Source organism: Strongylocentrotus purpuratus, unplaced genomic scaffold (genome assembly GCF_000002235.5).
Source record: "Strongylocentrotus purpuratus isolate Spur 01 unplaced genomic scaffold, Spur_5.0 spur5_scaffold_16, whole genome shotgun sequence".
In the NCBI taxonomy this organism is placed as follows: Eukaryota; Metazoa; Echinodermata; class Echinoidea; order Camarodonta; family Strongylocentrotidae; genus Strongylocentrotus; species Strongylocentrotus purpuratus.
The window spans coordinates 34,829,857-34,854,226 of record NW_022145601.1 but is presented as its reverse complement, the minus strand read 5'-3'; the positions used below and the strand labels follow the sequence as shown (position 1 = coordinate 34,854,226).

Below are 24,370 nucleotides of genomic sequence, written 5' to 3'. Positions count from 1 at the left end.
TAATTATTAACATAATCATTTTCACAAAAGACCGAAACATGTACTATTCCATGACTTGTCATATACAAAATCAAAAAATAAAATATTACAAAATAACCTCGGACGCACACCGACATATAATATATTAAACTTGACACTATATAATGTATACATCAATTCTTTAACATAAATTCTAAAATTCTAAAACAAACAAGCATACTAAACATGGACACTCAGAAACGTTTGATAAAATTAAACCATTATTTTCACGAAATTATTTTCTTTAAGATTTGTTTTTCTCTATATCTTTCCATATCATAATAAGTTTAACAGCTGACAAAACATTTTCAAACAGTGGTATCTGATTCTTGCATTTGGCTGAATATATTTCATTTCTTACAATAATTAAGATATAATAAAAAGCATTGCTATGACCTCCTTTTAAGCCAAAAAAATTATTTTGGTTTGTGAGTTTGGCCTGTAAAGCGGTCTTACTGAAAAGACATTGTTCAAGTTTTTACCATATTATATTTGAATATGGGCAGTAAAAAAAATATGCAAAATTGTCTCTTCACTGCTGTTACAAAATGTAAAATGTTTATCAGCGACTATTAGACATTTCAGCAATGAATCTTTCATGAAACGTATTCTGTTTAAAATATTTAACTGGAACCACCTCATATTTATATCGACAGTTGTTTGATAAGGAATCAGACAATACGAACACCATGCTTACCTTCTAGAGAATATGATGGAGGCAAAAACGAAAGAAACATGTGATAAGTAAAGTTTTCATCTAAAGATCTTCTGATCCAAAAAGATTTCATACGTATGAAAGTATCTGTCATTATTAACTCCACCATCCTTATGCAAGTAACATATTTATGTTCTTCTTATTTTGTCAGGGTTATTACCCCATATAAACGAGTAAAATCATCGATTTACCTATCCAATAATTTGTGAGTGTGGTTCTGGAAGTGATAGAAGCAGACAGTTTAATTTGGGTATAAATAACGATTGAACAATGGTTACTCGTCCTAAGGGGTCAATGAACTTTTCGACCAAGGGTTCATTTGACTTTTAATGTTCACATCTTTTTACAATAATTCTGTTCAACCATCTGTGATAAATATACCAAAAAGTCTATACCTAGGATAACCTTCAAATATCCAGTTCAATTTGTATTAGTACTGCACCTATAGGAAGTTTTAACAAACCATGTGATTGGTTCAGCTCTTAGGATCGTATAGAGAGGGTTGCTAGAGTCTTGGGCTATGATGCAATGTGATTGGTTCAGCTCTTAGGATCGTATAGAGAGGGTTGCTAGAGTCTTGGGCTATGATGCAATGTGATTGGTTCAGCTCTTAGGATCGTATAGAGAGGGTTGCTAGAGTCTTGGGCTATGAAGCAATGTGATTGGTTCATCTCTTAGAATCGTATAGAGAGGGTTGCTAGAGTCTTGGGCTATGATGCAATGTAATTGGTTCAGCTCTTAGGATCGTATAGAGAGGGTTGCTAGAGTCTTGGGCTATGATGCAATGTGATTGGTTCAGCTCTTAGGATCGTATAGAGAGGGTTGCTAGAGTCTCGGGCTATGATGCCATGTGATTGGTTCAGCTCTTAGGACCGTATAGAGAGGGTTGCTAGAGTCTTGGGCTATGATGCAATGTGATTGGTTCAGCTCTTAGGATCGTAAAGAGAGGGTTGCTAGAGTCTTGGGCTATGATGCAATGCCATTGGCTCAGCTCTTAGGATCGTAGAGAGGGTTTCTAGTAGTGGACCACGTGTTGGATGCTCGCTTCCTAGCGGTAGAAAAAACACGAATCATTATTAGAAATAATGATGTAATGTCTCAAAAATACTAGGCACAAATAATAAAGCAAACAGACGATGAAACAGTTATATAACTTTGCACTATTACGCGACTAGATTTTCTTAGATCATACTACGAATGCTACAAGTCTTTTCATAATGTTGTAATATAACTTTTATGATAACACTTATAACAAAGTTGTAATTTCAGTTACAACTGATTTCAATTGGTATATGATTACATTTGAGTAACATATAATTTTACGTCACATTTAAGGGATTGTTCAACTTTCTCATATATTCGAGTACCTGTATATTGCTTTCTTGTAAAAAGGGAAAGAAATAGAGAGAAAAAGAGATTAGAGAAAGAGGAATGTGGGAGGGAAACATGTAAAAAGTTAACAAAGAGGAATGCAGATGGGAGAGGCAGAAGGATAATGATGAATGGAGGATAAGTAAAGCAGATGAGATTAAAATCAATATGTGATGATAAAGGAAGACATTTCTTACTTAAGTTCTCGTTTTCTTTGTAGATGTCGTTGCCTAGTAACAAGACAGGCGATGGTGAGACAAAGAAAAAGAAGAAAGACAGCCGTTCCTCCTCCTATTGCTGCTGCATGCACTGTACTAAGTGTCATAGTCATACCTTTTACGTGATGAAAAGGAGAATCAATTACTATAATTGAATTACATTTCGTGCAAGAAAATATCAGCACTCAATTAATGCTAGTAATACTACTACTACTAATATTAATATTCCGCTTTTATATAGCGCTTAATACAAATGTCTGTAAGCGCTTTACAGATATACCCCGGTCATTGGATTCAATACTTGTTCACACACACTGTGTGCATATTTTCCACTACATGGGGAGCATTCCAGCCAGCCACCATTGTACAAGCGCCACCTGCTATTCCAACCACATTAACTTTCGTATCCTACCGGGTATCCATTTAACACCTGGGTGGAGAGTGGCAAATGTAGATCAATGTCTTACCAAAGGAAATTAGTGCCGCGGTGGGACTTGAACCGCGGACCTTGTGATCCACAGTCCGGTGATATATCCACTCGACCACGACACCTCTAATACGACTACTATAACGACGACTACTGCTACTATTATTACCACTATGTTACTACTATTACTACTGCTATACTGCTATACTGCTACCACTACTACTACAGCTACTTCAACTTCCACCACTACTACCAATACCTCCCATACTATTACACCTCCTCCTCCTACTACTACTAGTACTACTACTACTACTACTACTACCAAAATGACTACTGCTTTTACTACTACTTCTTCTTTACATATTCCATGGGATCCCCGCCACTAGCCGGACTTGTTTGGTCCGTCTTCGAGTGCAATTCACCATAACAGAAAAAATATGATATTAATTTGTTGATCATATTTATCAACATCATAATGACATTGCCTAAATAGTGTTGATTATATACCTTTACCCATCTTCTTGCATACGGGGAATGAGTTTGACCAATGACCATCTGCCATGCATTCCATCATTGATGTTCCGACGAGATCATACCCTCCTTTACATGTGAATGTAGCGTAGATGATTGGACAACCACCAACCATCACGTGGCCATTGGGCGGGGCTAGGGGCGTGTCACAGTCAAGTTCTATTAAATAATACGAACAACAAACATATTGATGTATCATGGAATTCAGTGTCATAACTCGACATAGCTAGATATGGCTAGGTTTGCCTACGCTTGTTGGGGGGGATAAGTTGTCATTTGGTAATGAAAAATATTCGAAGCTACCGACTTTGAAATTTAGGTATGTGATCTGATTGCAATCTATGTGTGAGATTATACTCCTTTTTTGTTTTGTCTTTGTAAAGAAATTGAAGAATGAAAAATAAAATGACACCAACTTTTCTGTTCTACTGACGTCCCTTTCTTACGTCTTTACAAATTAATTTAAAAGAGGGGCTCTAAAAATATTTTGTTTGACAGCGACAGCAACAGATAAACTTACCTATCGGTTTACATGAAGGAATGGGATATAACCAGGTGCCAGTAGAAGCACAAGTAGTATTGCTAGGCCCCCGTAATTCATAGCAAGGATCACACCTAAACGTAGCCAGAGATCCCGGCGAGGATTCGGTTGATATCATACGACCGTTCGCCAATGTTAGTGATGGACAAGTCACTAAATAAATAAGAAACAAAATTGCAGAGAATTAGAATGCTGCACATTCCAGGGGCGTAAATCCCGGGGGGATGGGGGGGGGGGGGGCTGCATCCCCCTGGCTTGAAGTAGGGGGGGTGGCCTGTACAATCATCCCCCCTGATATTACAAAACAAAGAGAGAAAAAAGGAAGAAGAAGAAAGAAAAAATGTGATTGTTTCAATTTCAGCATAATGCATGAGAAATTAGTTTGTTTTTTTAATGTATGTATAACTGTATAGCCTACACGTATACAGTATGTCACGATCATTGAGAGTAGTTTCGCGACGTGCGCGAACAAGCACTTCATAAACTTCAGAATAATTTTTCGTTATTTTGCAAGGTATTATTATAGCCCAGACGTAAAGTGCGCCAGCGCGCGAGCGCTTAAAAAATGCAATCATGTACAGTAGATGCCCGGCTCCCCCCACTTAGTGTTATTTAGGGTACGCGTATGCTCGTTCCTTCCCTTTGAAAGCACCCCCACCCTATCTCAGGACTGCCAACATTTCTGAATCCCCCTTTCGCCGGCTTTTCGCTGGCTTTTCCTGCCTTGGAGACCCCCCCCCCCCCAAAAAAAAAAAAAAAAAAAAAAAAAATCCGGAACACTGCTAAATGTGCCACCCCCCCCCCCCCCCCCCCCAATTTCAGGTGAGCTCTAGTCGATCGAGGGGACTGGGGGCCAATGTTTTTACTTTTCAAAATGAAATAATCCTGAATGAGCTTTCAAAGCTCAGGAATTTCAGGAATTTGATCCCGGGATTTGATCAATTTTTCTATGATATTCCAGATATTTTATAACCTTCTTTTTACATTTCTCAGGAGTCCAAAGAGAGAAAGAAAAAAAAAACCCACCCCCTTTTAAAAGAAATTAAGAGTCGAGAATGGTACAACGAAACGTCTTCTTTCTCTAATGATTTAATGAAACGTAAAAGCTTCCGCGCTTTGCGCGGGCGGGGGAAGGGAAAAACTGAATTCAGATGAGGATTAAAGGTCGAGAACGGTACAACGAATCGTCTTCTTTCTCTAATGATTTAATGAAACGTAAAAGCTTCCGTGCTTCGCGCGGGAGAGGGAAGGGAAAAACTGAATTCAGATGAGGATTAAAAGTCGAGAACGGTACAACGAATCGTCTTCTTTCTCTAATAGTGTTTGTTGTTTGTTCGTTTGTGTGTGTGCGTGTGTGTGTGTGTGTGTGCGGTTGTGTGTGTGTGTGTGTGTGTTGTGTGTTTGTGCGTGCGCGATCGCGCGCGCTTGCGTAAATTAGTGTGGGCGTGTGCTCGTGCTAGTATGTGATGGCTATCGCCGATCATCCCCCCAACTCCTCGGTACGGATTTACGCCCCTGGCACATTCTAACATAGTTTTCCCTTTCTCCTTATACAGTATCTTCTATATGTCCTGTTCTCTTCCTTTCTCCCCAATTCCCAATTACTATAAATGATAATAAGATACATATCTTCTATGTGACCTTTTACAAACGTACAATGTTAGTATGAGTATATTATGAAGGTGATGATAATGATGATGGCGTCTTCTCCGCCTCTTGTTGGGCCGCTCGTGGCGCTCTACAACGCATAAAAGAGGTGTTTTAAATTAAGATTATTTTCCAATTTTTTTTAATTTTTTTATTTTTTTATTTTTTTTAAAATATTTTTTTATTTATTTATTTTATTTATTTATTATTTTTTTTCATTTTTTTTCATTTTTTTTCATTTTTTTTTCATTTTTTTTTTTTTTTTTTGGGGGGGGGGGATTATTATTATTGAAATAACGTCTTAGCTCGGAACAGGAAATAAATACGATTAGTATATCCATTTGCAATTTTTCGGTTTGAAACACTCAAGAGAAATCATATTAGGTTTCATAACCTTTGATCATGTTGGTTTTACTTCAGTGTCTAATTGTATCCAATATGTCGCTTTTCTTGCTTTAATATGTAGTTACATTTGTTTAGGTTTTTATGTTTTTAACATGCATTCGGGTACTGTTTTTATTTAAGTGAAAGGTTAGTACTTAGCATATTTTTCAAATGAGGTAGTTTATCTGATAACGTTAAAAAACAAGGGAATATCTGTACATGTTCATAATTTGCACATTTCGGGAAAAATGTTTGCGCTAAACGAATGTGTAATTCTGTAAACATGACACTTAAAGATGCGTTTACAAAATGGGGGAAAACCTGCTGTGTTTTGGGTTGGTGGATTAAAACTGAAGAGTTACTCTGAGCCCTGCTTACATTATTTATGTGGTCTTATACTAGTGAAACGAAACTACTAGGAAGCTTGGTAGTAAAAGAGAGCTTTATAAATAGCATACCTGGTATAAGATCATTACTAGTAGACCTGTACAGACTGATGGCGTTCAACGTCTGTGAAGCAAACCCTTCGCTTCCACTCACCAACAAATCAAAGGCACATAATTGGTCAGTGCCGCACACGTGACGGATACGACTATCCAATAAGAATTTTGGATCAATCAGAGAAGGTGTGTAGTTATAGTTCGTATACGATGATTGGTTGTATCCCGGCATGTAGTAAAACAAAGACTCGTTCTTCTTGACACGCCCTATCATATGTAAAGAAAGAAAGCGTGTTATTTCTTCTCTTCCGGAGTTAAAGCGTTGGCTTTTACAAAATAGAATTTTTGGCGACGCATCGACCAGCAAAAACAAATAAAGAATAATAATAAAAGGAAAGAATGGGAAATAAAGGAAGAGAGGAAAATAAAGGTATGCGAGTGCGTGCACGTTTAGAAAAACACTCACAAAAATTCAGTGATATTGCTGGAAGCCATTATTTTTACATGAGATTAGAATGATGAGAGTAGGTATACTCGTAATGGTAGCAACAATAGATAGGTAGTACATCATGATAATAAAAAAAAAACATGTATCATATATCTGAAGAAATAGAATTGAAACTGGTCATAATAAAGTTGTTTTTCCTCAATTGTTTTAATCATCATTTATATATCATAAACATATCATAATGAATAACAGTGCAAGCCGGTTGGAAGGCAATCATGCATATTAATGGTGACGATTGTGAAAATGGTAGTCATCTATTCGGGGGGGGGGGGGAGGGTAATCTCTAGGACGTATTATTGCCCGGAGAGTAGTTTTCTGGATACATGTCTGAGGGCAATTATGCTAGGTGGTAATTATCCTCAGGGTGTAATTGTCCAAGGGGTTATTTTTCGGGGAGGGGGGGGGGGGGTGTTCACGGGGGTAATTGTCCTCGGAGTTTTTGTCCTAAAGAAGTAGTTGTCCTGGGGGGGGGGGGGCGTAATTGTTCTATGTGATGTTATTCTCCTAAGGGGATCCAATCCAATCCAAAAGATATTTGATATAGCGCCTTTTAATTGTCCTTGGGGATATTTCCGGGGGTTATTTTTCTCGGGGGTGGTTATCCTCGGGGCTGGATTTCCTTGGGGGTAACCGTCCTTTTACTAATGAATATACGATTATAGAACCCTTTCCGCAACATCGTCGTATATGTCCTATGTAATTCGCATTTTGTCTATCTGGAAAGACCACTATCTCCGATGATGATGTGCCTCCATAGAGTAACGAAATGCTAACGTCATATTCGTCCGTCGTTGTGGTTACTTGTTTTATACAACAGAGCCTGTGCATGCGGTTCACCGCAAAATCATTCATGCAACGGGCTAGAGCTGGGCAAATTCAGTTTTTCAGAGCTGGTGCAAAAACCACACCGTCCATTGTTTAGCAACAAATTGTTTGGAAGCAGCAGCCTTGACAGCTTCGTTAATACGACTATTCACTTCGGTACTTTATAAAATTACTGGATCCCGCTACATCAATGAATATGAAACAGGGGGCTATTTCACACATTTTAAATGTAAAGCTTATGCAATAACAGAAATTAGGAGTATCACGCAAGATCTAGAACAGCTTGCAAGCTTATTAATAAACAAATAGGGAAAAGGTATACTTACAAAGATTTCCAAACTCATGGAATATTGTCTCCATGGATGAGGTTGCCGGTATGATGACGTCATCATCAGGTCTTTGTAGATCATCACTCTGATCATCATTCCATGTTCCCAGCATGCCTTGCGTGTTGTATTTGAACCTGTTTGGAACGGTGACCAGTATGGTGAGCGCATCATCGTGTGTGGTCATTTTGAGGGCGATACCGTTATCAAAGACGACTGATAAACCGTCTGCTCTCAAATCATCTTCTGCTTTCACAGTCACACCTGGTTTGATGCAAATTTCATTCATGATAAGTATTATTTTCTTTAGCACTTTTTTGTCTAACTTCATTTGCTTTATCAGTATTTTATGAAATAGTTACTCCATTTTTAACGGTATTTGTTAAAGGTATTATATAAATATATATATACTTGTAATACAATAATATTTTAACATCTACATAATAAATCAAATACACTTTTTAAAATAATTTTTGTAATAATTTCAATATGATTCTAGAAAAAAAAGGAATTTTGGATCCAGATCACAAATATTTTGATAAATAGATTATATTTGATAAAAAATCAAATTTATATTATAAAACCTGCCAAGGAGTCTGTAAAGCATATTGATTACATTCACCATTTGACGGTCAACGGAAATGTTGGTTTAATAATTATGACTTACCGCGAAGATACCAAGTTTTCTTCTGATCAAGGTTCATTTCCTCGAAGTATCTTCCGTCCCTCCGGAAAAGTACAGTCATTCCTCGTCTCTGATTGGCTTCGACGTGTATGACGTCACTGGTGTTAGTCTTTGCGGCCACTGCGGTGAATATTGTAGCGTTCGGTGTTTCTGGAAAAATAGTGGCATGAATATAGCGCCATGAACTTATGTTCAAGTAAACATATCCATCATGTTAAGCCCGAACGAATCTATCAAATGAAATACGTCTTTATCTTTCCCGCCCCAATTATGTTATCTATTCTTCAATAGTTTGGTTATTTGATCCTAATGATACCTATCACAGAGAATTTTAAATAAATGGAAGACTTATATTGTTATCCCCGTGTTCGAACTTTAATATCCTTCCTCCCCTATCTATTAGTTTAATATATGTATCATTACTAGAAGAAACCTAACCCAAGTCATACATAATACATACACGTGTGTGTTTTCGTAGATATAATATATAAACCAAATAGTGTATAAAGAAACCCTAACAACAACGCTGACATATTACTTTACAGACGCAAAAGCATTCAGTATTTATACCTTTCATAGGTAGGCTCCTTGCTTGTAGTATAAACTCGTCTTCATTCAAGTTCGCCAGAGTGAATTCGTCATATCCGTTGAATGTGTAATTGAGACCGTCGAATGTAATGAAATGTGGGTCTCCAAAAGCCAACGCTATGCAGTAAAGAGTGATAGTGAACAGAGTTTGCTCTACATAATTGCTTGGTTTTTAATTTTCTGGACATAAAATATGAACACGAGAGCATAACTTTATTACTAACATGAATGTATCTGATCAGATGTGCGGTGGACTTTTTAAGTACCTCCATGGATATAAAAGTACCTCTATGGTTGTTATATACTTCTAAGAGATGTTAACTGCATTGATATAAGTCAAATGAAAACAAAATAGGGAAAAAATGAGGCAAACGCTTGAATAAAAATTGAAAGACAATAGACAATAGAAGACAATAGACAATAGAAGATATAGAATAGAAGAAATTATGATCACACATCTTCTTTTTTCTTTTATTAATTTCTTTCCACTTTTTATTCAGATACTTTCTGAACAAAATCTTTATATGTGACTCTCTATTCCCCTACATTCTCCTAAAACAGCGCCATGTACCCCCCCCCCCCTTCCCGGCTGCTATCGACTCAAGCTTCTTTGCTTATGATAGTTGGCCTCTGCATTTATCTTGATTATTTTTTACTTACCTCCATACTTTCAAGCTTTTAATTATGTATTTTTTTAAAAATATTTTATTTTGTGTGTATTAAGTTGTCACTCTTGATGTAAATCAATTATATTATATACTATTATTGTTATTTGAATGTTTTATATTTGATTTATCAATAAATGCAGAAACATCTGCTAAAAAAAAAACACACAGATAAGAAGAGAAAATAATGTATTAAGAGGGAGAAAAAAAATACACATGTAGTAGCAAAATTGGGAAAGAAAGCAAGAACTATTCAAAGAGGGAAAACAAAAGAAAATGGACTAGAATTAAACCCTACAGTACAGGAGCCCGTTGCATAAAACTTACCATTTATGGTAACTTTGCTATCAATGATAACTACCATGGTAACAGGGCTAAATAGCCAATCAAAATCAAGGTTTCCATGGTAGTTACCATTGGTGACATAGTTACTATCAATGGTAAGTTTTGTGCAACTGGGCCCGGGCGTATAATTATTACCTGGTTGAGGCGGGCGGTAGCCGTAGCAGCTGTTTGGCGGTCTGACGGTGCGGTAAAGATCACAAAATTGCTCGTTCTCGCTCTGATCGGCTACACAGCATTGCAAGTATGGCATTGTGTCAGCCAGATAGTGGGACAGAACTGGTAATGGGCCAAGTCCGGCAGACAGATAGGGCGAGGTGACGCGCTCATGTTGACGGTGTGAAAACCCGGCTCCTATCGCATCCAACTCAATCAGGTGACCGTCTCTGTTGTAGCAGCATTCCTGACCTGCACCTGAATGACTATTAATTGAAGTGAAAACCATTTAAACCTCTTTCACCTCACTCACACTAACGAGACTGACACAAGACCGACACAAGACCGATACCGGACCGACACCAGACCGATGCCAGACACCAGACCTACACCAAACCGACACCAGACCGACACCAGACCGACACCGGACCGACAACAGACTGACACAGGACCGACACCGGACTGACACCAGACCGATACCGACACCAGACCGACACAAGACTTACACCAGACCGACACCGGACCGACAACAGACCGACACCGGACCGACACTGGACCGACACCAGACCGACACCGGACCGACAACAGACTGACACCAGACCGACACCGGACCGACAATAGACTGACACCAAAACGACACCGGACCGACAACAGACCGACACCGGATCGACACCAGACCGACACAAGACTGACACCGGACCAACACCAGATCGACACTGGACCGACAACAGACTGACATCGGACTGACACCAGACCGATACCGACACCAGACCGACACAAGACTTACACCAGACCGACACCGGACCGACAACAGACCGACACTGGACCGACAACAGACTGACACCAGACCGACACCGGACCGACAACAGACTGACACCAAACCGACACCGGACCGACACCGGACCGACAACAGACTGACACCAGACCGACACCGGACCGACAATAGACTGACACCAAAACGACACCGGACCGACACCAGACCGACACCGGACCGACACTGGACCGACACCAGACCGACACCGGACCGACAACAGACTGACACCAAACCGACACCGGACCGACACCGGACCGACAACAGACTGACACCAGACCGACAACAGACTGACACCAAACCGACACCGGACCGACAACAGACCGACACCGGACCGACACCAGACCGACACCAGACCGACACCGGACCGACTCCAGACCAACACCGGACCGAACAACCAATTACATTACCCTCAATGGCCAAACATGAGTGGCGTGGAGTCGGTCTTGAGAAACCGGTGATACTGGAGTATTATTTACAAGTGTTCACTGTTTATTGATACACATTTAAAAACGCAGCGAGTCAGTGTATGTAATTGTGGTAAATAAGAAATATGGAAATTAGACGGAAAAATCATAGGGCGATGTCAGTTTCACCTCTCCAACCTATTTCTGTACAAATCCGTACAGACGAATGACAGTAGGACTCTCAGGCACATTGTTTTGACTGTTTTCAGATTATTCGTTTTCATTATTTTATATTATGTGAACTGTACGTGTAGGCCTAGCAATCTTTCAAAAGATTTCTCATTTTTGTTAACCCTTTTGCATATTTCTCCTATTTTTAATATAAATATTAGTTAATTAGGTGATATTTGACGGTCTCCCCTTTCTATAACTTTGATTTAGATAATTATTGATAAGTAAATATCAGGGTTTGTATGCACGCCTCAAGCCTTTGCCTTATATTGCACCACCTCTGTCTGTTATTATATTATCCATTATGTTACACATAGTGTGTTTATAGTACCATTCTAAATCTGTTATTTCTAGTTCTTTCATATAATTTGTTTCTTTATTTCGATCAACTAAGTAATGTGATGAAGATGTAGAAAGAAAGAAAGAACTTTATAAATACAATTGTGTCACCTTTAAAATGGCCAACGGAGGCTTGATGGTATGTGCATTTAAACGTTGGGACGTTTTATCTCTAACCACAGTGGTATAAATATCCTCATTAAATATTCGCATGACGTTGGAAATGAAATGAAAGGAAAGGTAGTAAAAAAAAAATTGGTAAGAATTATGTTGAATCAGAAATCATCACTGTGGATCACCTTGGAAAGTTGGAGTTTACACAGAACGTCGCACCCGGTCTGTCTGTTGAACAGTCCTTGTCTGTCCTGCTGAGTCGGCAATCTAAGGAAACGGTGAATGATCCTATATCTCTCCTTGCTTGTCTCTCTGTACATGGGCAGACTGGTCGTTGAGGGAGCCATTGATTAAGCTCATTGAGTTCTCGAGTTATCCATGAGTTACACCATGACGTCATGTTGATAGGATACAACCAATTGAGAGGGTGGATCTCGCTCCAAATGGCTCTCCTTTCGAGTCTGAAAAGGAAGAACGGTTATTATAAGAAGCTAATATAAAGATAAGGGTTCTAAGAATATACACATGATATTACAATAAATCGTATTGTAATTCCGAGATTCAGATGTTTCTCACGAAAACAAATCTATTGTCAATTTTATATGTTTAATATCTTATGTTCATATGAAATATCAACTTTGTACTGACTCGAAAAACAGGTTTTTGTGTGTGAAATGGATGAGTTTATAATTACGTGTGCCAAGCTTTTTCGACATATTTCTTGACTTGTTGTTCAAGTAAGTTTTTGTATAGTTATTCATTATTTGTTCACTTTAACATTGTTATTATTGTAATTGTTATTATTATCATTTTGTTTGGGGGACGGGGGGCGGGGGGGGGGGGGGGGGGGGGGGGGGGGGCGGGGGGGCGGGGGGTTCAGAGCTCCATCGTTAATTCGGAATGTTAATGAAGACTCAACTGTGGATTCTGCTGATTAATTGGTGAGCTATGTCATAAATAATTGTATCGAACATTACGACTTAATCCCAATCGAATAATTGGCAGACTTTAGGTCCTGGTGTTGATATTAAATCACGTAGTATATGTGTAGGAAGTAAGAACGGTAGTGGGAAATACTGACAGATAATGGACATAGGATGGAAAATACAAAACACAAAGCTTATGAACTCACGACTGATTTGCTGTATCTAGTGCAATAATGCTAAGAGCTCCAACTTTAAGAGAGGAATCATCTGTCTCGCTTTGTGGACTAACAGTGACCTCGAGACGCCCGGCTTCGTTTGAAGTTACCCGTGTTATATTGTAAACAGGTTCCCAACTGATGAAGTTGTTTGGGTCACTGGAAAACTCATAAACAACGACCTCAACTGCGTCAACACCATCGAGTTCGGTAGGGTTCCATGTTATAGTCAAATTACCATTTGGTGCTGCCGAGAAGGTTACAGGGGATGGTTCGCCTTCATCTACAAGTACACAAAGAAAAGACTCGGATTACTCGTCAAATGATGCAGGTTGTCATTCAATCATTATTAAACACACATTGGAATTATCTTATAGATCTATCAATTATTCAATCGATCAGCGAAGCAGCCGACTGACCAAGCCTGACAATTGATAAGTCTGTACCACCTACCTACGATGATGGTTCCAGCGTAAGGGAACGTCGACCCTCCGTCAAGTGAGAGATGGACATCAATGACCCCGGAAGCAAACATGGCAGGGGTCACGCAAGTAGCAATTGAGGTCGACGTCACAGCTCCGTTTACGATGGCGCCACCGAAGTCACAATGTATGACGTCACTCGACGGGTTCAGACATGGGACTGATATAAAAACCTGAGAACCCCCTAACATAGGAACTACCTTGGGATATACAGTCAGCTGTTCATCTGGTGAAATGAATGACAAAAGGAAAAGCGATGAAATTTAGATACAATAGGTTATTTAAATGGAAGGGAGGGAAAAAGACAAGAAAAACGTTTATTTCCAGGTGTTGATTGGGCACTGGTAAAAAGGAATTCTTTGAATACTGTGAGCACCGAAATTAGTAGCTCATCTAGAGCGGGGCTTATATTAAGCACCATGATCACCTTGTATGGTGGACATATGGCCGCTATAAAAAATACCCACTGTTAATTGCATAAATATCTGAAATAATTGAGTTTAGTGTATACATTTTAATTGTTCTCCAGTTGATATCATACCTGATTTCTGGCAAGCCGCGTCTACTATGTCAACCCCGTCGACTCTAAACACCCATGTCCCGGGTTGATCAATGTTCGACCTCGTTTCGATGTCGATGATACCGACTGGTCCAGAAATTTCGATCATATAATAATTGATGTTGTCACCAGCATTGAACCCAGCCTGACAAAGCAGATGAATACATAACACAGTTTTAATGAAATATAATTTTCATTTGATTTTAAATTCAATAATACTACCGTGATCTTACCCCCAAAAAACGAATATAATGGGAAAAAACACAATACAAATACGACACGATTGCAAAAGACTGTTGGACGTGACACTGTGTTACAATTATGTCTTGTGCTTTTGAGTTTATTGCATATTTGTATCGGCTCTTTCAGAACAACTTGCAACTTATACGTATTCAAAATGTAACATATTACAAAGAGCACGAATAAAAATGTACTTAAATTAGATTTACAATGATAAGAATCAGTATGACAGTCGATGAACCTGTTGAAAAGGGGAACTTATCGGGTGAACTCGGTATGCAGTGGTATGTTGGGAAAGAAAATGGGACTAGAAATGTAAAGGGACAGGGAGAGACATGAGGGCCTGAGAGACAACGAGATGGAAGGGAAGAGATGGAGATAGATAGATAGACAGAGAGAGAGAGAGAGATGGAGATAAAAATAGATAGACAGAGAGAGAGAGGGGGGAGGGAGAGAGAGAGAGAGAGAGAGAGAGAGAAAAGGAGGGGGTATGGGGTAGGAGAACAGACAAAGGAAGCTTATAGAGGGTACTTTCAATATCAACATAAACTCCATCTCTTAACATTCAGTATACTTGCCTGTGCAGTCTTATCATCCGTATCACTTGTTGGAGCTATAGACTCGTCACCGGACTCGTCACCATCCCAATCAATGTCATCATAAACCATTATCACACCACAGAAATCACCATCCGTCATAAGAATACACTGAAATGTATTCACCTTTAAGTGGGATTAAGATAACATGAAAGATAGACAAATGAAGTCATTGCCTCTATTATGACATTTGCACAACGTTCGTAATTTTTAATTGCGTTGTTACTAATATTATTGTCATTACAATTTTATTCGGCAAAGAAAAAAACGAATACAGAACAATGGTAGATTTTGAAGTGTGTCACATGGATATCGGGAAAAACAAAAAGATTAACTAATGCTACGTTTACACTATGTTCCCGGCGGCCACGGCAACCACGTTTCAGGCCACCGTGGACGAAACGAGATTGACGTGACACAACGCGGGGGACCGTATGGGCAAACGTGACAGGCCGTGATTGCCGTGGATACCGTGTCAGATTTTTAAACTGTCAAAAAAATTGCCACGGCAGTCACGGTGCGGATGAGAAACCTAGTAGGCCGTGATAAACCGGGATGAACGTAACAAAACGTGACAGTCCGTAATAGGCCGTAACAAAACTTGGGGGTGGTCCGTAGTGGGACGGTTTAAGCGCCCGGCACGCTACGGCGCGTTGCGTTCTACTACGGTCTGACACAACGCGAGGTCTCAGAATACCATGATTGCTATTGCTTGGGAGACCTTATTTTTATACCGCCGGCACAAACGTGCTCCAAAGCTGCCCTGCGTCCACGTTTCATCCGTACAAAGCCTTGACAGAACGTGAAAAACGTGTCAGACCTTGATCAGAACGTGGGAAACGTGAGGGACCCCATCAGAACGTGACGGGCCGGCAGGGAACGTTCTGGCATCCGTGGTAGAACGCGGGCCGAACCGTAGTGCGCCTTGAAGCCTCCGGGACTCACCAGCCCCTTCCCCCCACGGCCCGTCACGGATACCGTGGTAGACCGTGAGAAAACTTGGCAAGACGTAACAAAACTTGAATCCAGAGATAAAATTTGTCTAAATCCCACGGCGCACTACGTTTCGGGAAAACGGGGCTGCCGTGGCCGCCGGGAACATAGTGTAAACGTAGCATTAAAAAACTATAAACCAAAGATCATCTTTCCCAATCCGTGTGACTTCACATAAATGAATAGCACAACATACGAACATGAATTGCAGGTATAAGAGAAGATTACATAATATATGCTATTGAATCATACATGTGAAGGCTACTCGGGTAAGCGCCAGTAATTTAAAGCAATGCTTGAACTGTCGAATTTGAATTTACTCTTTTGTACGATATCACTCTTGCACAGAGCGTCAAAGACCGTGCGTAACGTCAGCCACGACGCCTCGTGTGCAACATACGTAATCATAATAATACTCTATGCTTTTATGGCGCATTTTTAAGCCTATTGACTTTTCAATGCGCTTTAAAAATATACATATTTAAAATATAACAAGATCATACAAGGAAAATGAGTAAACAAAAGCATACATAGAAAACAATAAAGATCTAACAAAGAGAACAATGACTTATCCTGTATGTAAAGATAAAGTGTATAGAATGCAGAGATTGATTGGTAGGCAGCGTAACATTTTCGAATGTAAGCGAGGGGAATATCAATATTTATGGAAGCCCTCTTTCTGAATGCATACTGGCTTCCTATCGCATTTTATGAGTGACTGTATTACTGTAACAATCAGAAGACAGATTTAAAACACTTTGAATAGCCTGCTTGACTGTATACGTACACGTGCAGCAGGATCCAATGCATCGAAATAAGCCACACTATCCCAAGTTACGATGAACATCCAGGTCGCTGTGAATGTATTCTGATCCGCGTACGCATTTCGTACAATCCTATTGGCTCGATCGAACAATGGTAACGTCTGATTGGTTAGAAGTAGTTGTCTGTACATGACGTCACCATGACCTAGACCCGCAGATGTATCGATATCAGTCCAGAATGGTGCGATAATCACACGATCATCACCAAGAGGGAAACGTTCGGGAGTGTAGGATTCAATTCCTTTGGAGAACGAAACAGCGCCATTGATATTAACCTATTCACACAAAGATAACAACAAAAATCATATTACAGTCAAGGACGTCATGGCAGCGGGTGGGAGTCCGGGAGAAATAAGAGCATAATATATTATTGGCAAATTTGTATGTGTAAAACGTCTTTTTTGTCACTTGTTGGAAAATCTCCAACCATGGTGGAAATGGTGAGGGGATTATCGTTTCTATACGTTCTCCCAGCTTGCTTTGTATTCTATATCCAAAAGGCTTGTTTACGTTTTTCCCCTTCAGGTATTCAAAATGCCAACATGGTGACTGTGATATGGTGTAATATTGAAGCCCTGAAAAAAAAATCGCGCTTCAAAATGATCAAGAAGTGCCTCAAAAAGTAAAACATCTTTGAGTGACCGGTTTTACCATATTCGTTTCCCCCAATAGACTGTAGTGTTATGAAAACTGTTTGCCAAACGCAAAATTTGGTTTCCATTTCCAATCATAAATATCTTGATGATCAGGCAAGCGATCGGCTTGTAAAAGTTATGGGGTTCCTGACTTACCTAAATGCTTATAATTTTCATTGCAGCATGAGCTAAATCCAGGATTTTATTTAAGAATCTGAGACAAAGTTACCGGATCCCTTTAAAATAAAATATAAGGTCAAGACGGTATACAACAGATAGGAACCAAAGTTTACTCACAAATAAGCTTTCGTATGGTACACCAAAGAAAGTAAAAATGTTGGAGATGGGGATTTCACCGGAGTTTCCATCGTCGCCTTTTGGAAGAAACGTATCACCTTCTGCTGATCCGTAAGGGAACGACTGAGCTGTATGATTTGAAGAAAAACCTAACAGAGAAAATATAATTGTGAATGTTAAAAAAATGGTGTATTCTCCATGAAAGCACGATAAATTGTATGTAGACCTATATATCAAAAGGAGGGGGAGAAATATCCATCTTTCCTCTCCCCTTCTCTCTCTCTCTCTCTCTCTCTCTCTCTCCTTCTCTCTCTCTCTCTCTCTTTCTCTCTCTTGTCTGGACTGTTTATCTACATGTAGATAGATAGTTTATTGGTTTCCACAATATCTAATTTTACAAAGAGTGTAACAACATATTGAAAATGATTATTTTATACATGTACATACAATGCCGGTACACACTATTCAGAATATTGTCCATTATGTTTAACTTAAGAGATAAAGTGGCGGAGCCTATGGAAAAGCAGAGCTTGTTGTGGATAGGCTCCTTAAAACTAAAAATGACATAATTAACTAAAGTAAAGTTTTCTCCTGTCTCCTCTTATCATCCTCATTTGGACCGAACATGACGTGATCCAAACGAAGACTTCTATGTCCGAAGGTCAAATTATTTTCAAAAAATTATATCTCGTTTTGTTCAAAATGTCCGAATCGTGGTTTGGGGGAGAAATGATCAGACGGTTTCTGTTTTTTTTAACAATGAAACTATGCCATTGCAAGTTGCTTGTTTCCGGTGATATTCATCAACAGTAGGTACAGAGTTCATATATTTTGTATTTTCTAAGGCGGGTAGTAGGCCTGATAATGCAAACATTTCCAGATCCTGTTGCTACATTCGGTTTTGCATTCTTGTAGACCAACCTGAACAAAGTTCATCGCTTGAATTTCCATAATATCTCACTAAATGAATACATTTAGAGGTATGTTTTTATAAAACAAATAATCTTTTCCTGTCAATATACTGCAAATTTAGTCCAAAATTGTCTTATGAAATGAATTTACACATAATCATGCATGTTCTTTAAAAAATCATCACATTAAAAAAAAGCATAGAACTCTATCATGCCCATGAAATGTGGTCATTAAAGATCATTCAGAGGGCGTACTTGGAAAGCAGTTTTGTTAAACTGAATGTACCTACCCTCTATTTTAAATAAAACTTGAGTAAATAAATAAATAAATATAAATCAAAGGGATTATTTTAATAATAATCTGGATTCTTTTTTCGTACCACACAGCCAGAAGAAAAAATGAATCGAATCAAATGACAATGCCTCCCCTCTATAGTGATCACATGTACTTATAATCTATATAAGTTATCAACTATATTGGGGATAACATTTTGAATACAAATTGAGACCTTAAAATGTTTTTAAATGCCCTCGAGCTCTTCATCCACATCCATGTTTCAATTCCCCAAGCAACATGAAGAAAAACCACGGTAACCATGCAGGATCATATTATTTGTTATTAAATACTATAATGTAATAAATCATACTGAATAGTCGTTGACCTATAAAGCTATACCTTGTTAAAATGATGATCTAATGCCTGGCGGGTATTGAGTTTCATCCCATGCATACATGTGCCAGTGTAGGGTTTCAAACCAGATGTGAATAATACAGAGATATCTGTGACTATTTTCTGAAGAATGTAAGTTAATTTTCCTGTTTTTTTATGAAGTGTTATTAGTATAGCGGTTTATTTAGAAAGGGGGAATGAGGAACATGAATTCATTTTCAACAGTACAGAAACAAATTTACATTCTTGTGTAGAAAAGCTGTGATAGAAACATGTAAGCGGCGTGTAGCTCTCCAAAATAAACCCGGATCCCGTCTTTGAGTAGGTTAAGAGTTGCGACATATCTAGATTCAAACACAAGTCCTCCAATCAATAGCAAACTTAAGAACTCCTACATCTTCAGTACGGAGTTGCAATTAATTTGAAATAACGATCAATTTGAATGAATTGCAATTTTTCTATGACGGGGCCCTGGGCTATCACAACTTGGAAAAAGATCCCATCTACCATCCCCACATATTTGTTATTAGTAAGGGGGATTTGCTCATGTACCACAAGCATTATACCTATAATCAGATACCATTTAATTCCGGGAACTGTCTATTTCGATTTGACACTTGGTTAATAATGTGAGGGTAGTAAGGATATTATGTTGCTGTTATGTGGGTTAACTGAAGCGTTTCCATGTCAGAGCGCAATAACCTCCCCTATATAGTGTTCACTATAACCGGCCTTTGGTGCTTTTGCCCTACCCCCCGCAATACTACACCGCATCCTGAGACTGAAGGTCAAAACTATGCTCAAAACTATTCATGTAAAAACATCAGATCAGAATCATTCCTTCTGTTCGTTGTATTGACTGTGTACTATCATCGTTATTTATACGGTCAATATGCATGTGCTGTAGATTGATAAATTGTACTTATGAAGATAAACATGAGAGAAGCGGAGCTTTGTACAGTGATTGTATATCATTTCCGTGATTCTTATTCAGCTCCCTAAGATGAATTCTATCTCTCTCGATAGTAGACACCCCCATATATCTACCCATCTCTCTCTCTCTCTCTCTCTATCTCTCTCTTTCTTTTTCTGTCTCTCTCCTCTCTATCCACCTTAAACTTTCGTCATATTATGTTGATAGATTGATAATGGTTATTACTATAAATCGTTATGCACGGTTCACCCTTCCTTTGCCCTTCCACCAACTCTTCTCTATACCAATATATATATATATTTCTATCAAGACTCGCTGTAACATCTTCTGTACATTCTGTTGGCATACATAAATGGAAATCATTAGTTTAAAAAACAAGGCGTTAAAACTAGTTTATTGTAATTGCTTATTTCGATAAGAGATCTTACTTTCCACCTTTCTCTCACTCTCTTTAGTTTGCTCTTCCTACTAACTCCCAACCCCTCCCCTCCCCTCTCTCTCTCCCCTTCCCCCTCCCTTCCCCCTCCCTTCTCCCCCTCCCCTTCCACGTGTAGCAAGTCGGGACTGGGAATGACACGTTTAAAGGTATAGTTCAGTTTTGGAAACGTCCCCCTCTCAAAAAATGAGATGGAAGCTCTTATTACCAATGATGTGAAAGATTATGTTTTGACTAATAAGTGATGATACAAATTTTGCCGGGAAACCGCCTACTACTGGATTTATTTGGTAAATTATCATATCTATCCGGCCTGGATAGATATAGGGTAGTCCCAGATACATCTTTCTGTGTACAGTGCTTGTAACTTTACCAAGAATGTGCCAAATTTATTATCATTTTGATGATTCAAAAACCTTGCAGTACACACCAATACTTATATGCTTTCACAATGCAATCGCTTGACCAGAACCGGTCTATACCTTTAAAACATAGAATTAGGAGAAATATATCGGATCAGAGCTAGCGTTGGAGGTTCGGCCGGTTCAGTATACGCTTGTTGCAATAAAGAAAGGTAAAACGAAGCCAACAACAACAACAACAACAACGTCAAGAAGAAGAACAAGAACAAGAGTCGCGACAATGACTGCGTTTGCAACAACAAATATCTGACGAGGAAAGATACACCCCTCCCCCCTGCTACCTTGTATCCTGTTTACAGGTGTTGGAGTATGTAAGATTATCTGGTCAAGAGTATACTATTCACCAGCAGGAACCTAATATGAGGTAAAGAACCTCTGAATTGGACTTTCTTTGAAAACGATCCCTTTATTCAAGAACTTGAACAAGGAAGTCACAAGAGAACTTCCTTTGGTTTGCGACGTTTGGCACGTCCGGTGTGCAGGATCACTTTCGAGTCTATATTTTAATATTTTGTCAATAGCTTGTTGGAAGAAATAAAGAGGCATTTCATTCATCAATTTATTTTTTCACTATTTAAATAATGTATATGATGTGTCACTAGAATATCCATGGTCCCACTTTAATAGGAAACACGTGGATGGACGGTAATTTCAAACGATCTATACGTTGCATGATCTAGTAAGTTGTTATAAATATGGGGGGGGGGGGGTGGGGGTGCGCGGGTGGGGGTTCCCACTAACAACCGGCTTGTAGCCCCTTATGTTGTTATTGCGCATGGATTTCTTGTTTACTACTATGACGATAAATTTTGATCAAAACAAGATGTGTTGTTGTCTCATTGTCATAAAGTGTCTAAGAACGAGACCATTCGTATTGTCGTTTCCCTTAACAAAATGATTATAAAGCGCATATTCAAAGACAGGAACTGCAAAGCATTAACACAAATATTCTTTACTTGTCTAAGGTATGATGATGCTAAGACAGTGACGTTAATGCTAAATGTACAATTAAAGATAATCTGAAAGTTTGAGTGAAAACAAACTATTATTAATGATAACAATGTGAAAAAACTGATCTGATCGATTCCTTAATTCTCCCAACTATATTATTACAATTTAATTACATTTAATATAAATGTAAATCGTCACAATGCAATACATTGGCTTCAAATAATATTCCAGACATTTCAGAGTTGAAAGATCTGGAAGCCTGTCTTATGTCTTATTTAATATCTTATTAAAATTAAAAAAATGTTTGGGAGAATTTACTGTTAGAGGGTGTCGCACAGTGACGCCTTCAAAGAAAACCATAAACATCTTTGTGGTTTGAAAACTTTTCAGAATGTTTTGCATGTTAGAGGGTTATCGCAGTAGAAGGAATATAATAAGTAACATATCATATACAAATTACGCAGTTTTTTCATCAATCTTCAACAATGTTACCTAGTCACTTTAACAAAACCAATTGTAACACGCATATTCATAAACGGGAACTGCAAAGCAATTTAGAAAAGAAAATCACATACGTAAAATCATAAAATACCGCATCATTGTCAATAACATTGCCATTGTTGTTTTTCTCCTCCTCCTCCTCCTCCTCCTCATCATCATCATCATCTCTATCACTATCGCTATCATCACTATAATCATCATCCTCATTGTTCGGTGTCGTTATCATTACTCTTCTAAACGATGATATTCATGTATACTTACCTATACATCCCCGGGCAATGACACTCAGGATGAAAGCACTAAGCTGTACTTTCGTCATCGTTACTCCGAGATTCGTAGTCGTTGATCACGCCGAGTCTTTTCTTTTTGTCAATGCTCATGTAAGTCCGTGAAAATCTTATTCACTCGTATCTTGAGCGAAGGCCAAAATTCTGTAGTCGTAGAAGTATAAAATTACATACGAAAATTAAATTTCGTATTTCGATTTCCTTGTCAGCAGACTGTTACAATGCGTATGCACGTAAAAGCATTGTCTTCAACCTTTAACATAATTAGAGGTTTTTGAACGGTACAATGTCCATCCAGAACTGCATTGTGCAACTCGGAATGGTGTGAAACGTTCTCCAAAGAACAATAATGTGTTATTCGGAGCTTCCTAATATTTTGATGAAAATAAGTTGTTCGTTGTTAGATAATTATTCATGTGGGGAGAATGGGATTAGCAAGTAAACGAAGACAACAGAGAGAGAGAGAGAGAGAGAGAGAGAAAGAGATATATTGGGGTGGTAGCGTAGCTCGGTCAATTTGTAGAAAAATATTATGAGTAAGTAAATCCAATCTGTGTTTATAAAGTATGAACAAAGAGTTTAAAGCTTTTTACACATATCGATATGAAGAAGTAGAAGGAAGAAGAAAAAACTTCCCCAAAAGACATTCGAGTTCTAATCAGTAGGCCTATATAAAATTCATTGTAATAAATTTAGAAACAACTCGAAATAGAACTGGCCATGCCATCAATTGACAAACACTTTAAACACTTTAAATAAATATCAATCACACAATATATGAAGTTGTTAACTTACCTGATAGTGTGATTAAGAAGACGTCTGGTTCATCTATCCTCTATCTAGATTGTGTGAATATGAAGGAAATCAACTATACTTTATCCGATCTAGCGTTGATATACTTCCTGGAAGGAGATACTCCCAGAGTTCCACGTAACCTGTACCTGACCCTGATCGGAAGATGTGTTTCATGATATGCACGTATCACATGGAAACTTACAATAGAAGCAAATTCTAATATTTTTAATACTGGGTATAACTAGTACGAGAATAAAGACACTTTTCTCAATTAGACAGAGAATTAGCAAATCTCCGAAATTCTGTGAGTTGAAAAAGAGTATAAGGTCATTGTCTCCTGCTATGTACATGTTTTAAACGGAGTGCATCAGTCTGATTGTTCTCTCTCTCTCTGCCCCCTCCCTACT

The 24,370-nt window shown here is 38.6% G+C and overlaps 1 protein-coding gene across 1 annotated transcript; it reads right to left on the bottom strand.

Annotated features, from left to right (window-relative positions):
* Nucleotides 1-244: 244 nt before the first annotated feature.
* On the bottom strand, nucleotides 245-24,046 carry LOC753679 (sushi domain-containing protein 2). Its single transcript, XM_001177888.4, has 18 exons — nucleotides 23,964-24,046; nucleotides 23,143-23,312; nucleotides 18,057-18,205; nucleotides 17,088-17,399; nucleotides 15,290-15,433; nucleotides 14,454-14,616; nucleotides 13,884-14,138; nucleotides 13,422-13,713; nucleotides 12,475-12,750; nucleotides 10,370-10,653; nucleotides 9,207-9,341; nucleotides 8,619-8,786; nucleotides 7,952-8,215; nucleotides 6,311-6,559; nucleotides 3,801-3,974; nucleotides 3,257-3,439; nucleotides 2,302-2,437; nucleotides 245-1,781 (listed from the first exon to the last, which is right to left on the bottom strand). The coding sequence occupies exons 2-18, from the start codon at nucleotides 23,198-23,200 to the stop codon at nucleotides 1,721-1,723; spliced, it is 3,303 nt and encodes a 1,100-aa protein (XP_001177888.4). The 5' UTR covers nucleotides 23,201-23,312; nucleotides 23,964-24,046; the 3' UTR covers nucleotides 245-1,720.
* Between the last annotated feature and the right edge of the window lie 324 nt (nucleotides 24,047-24,370).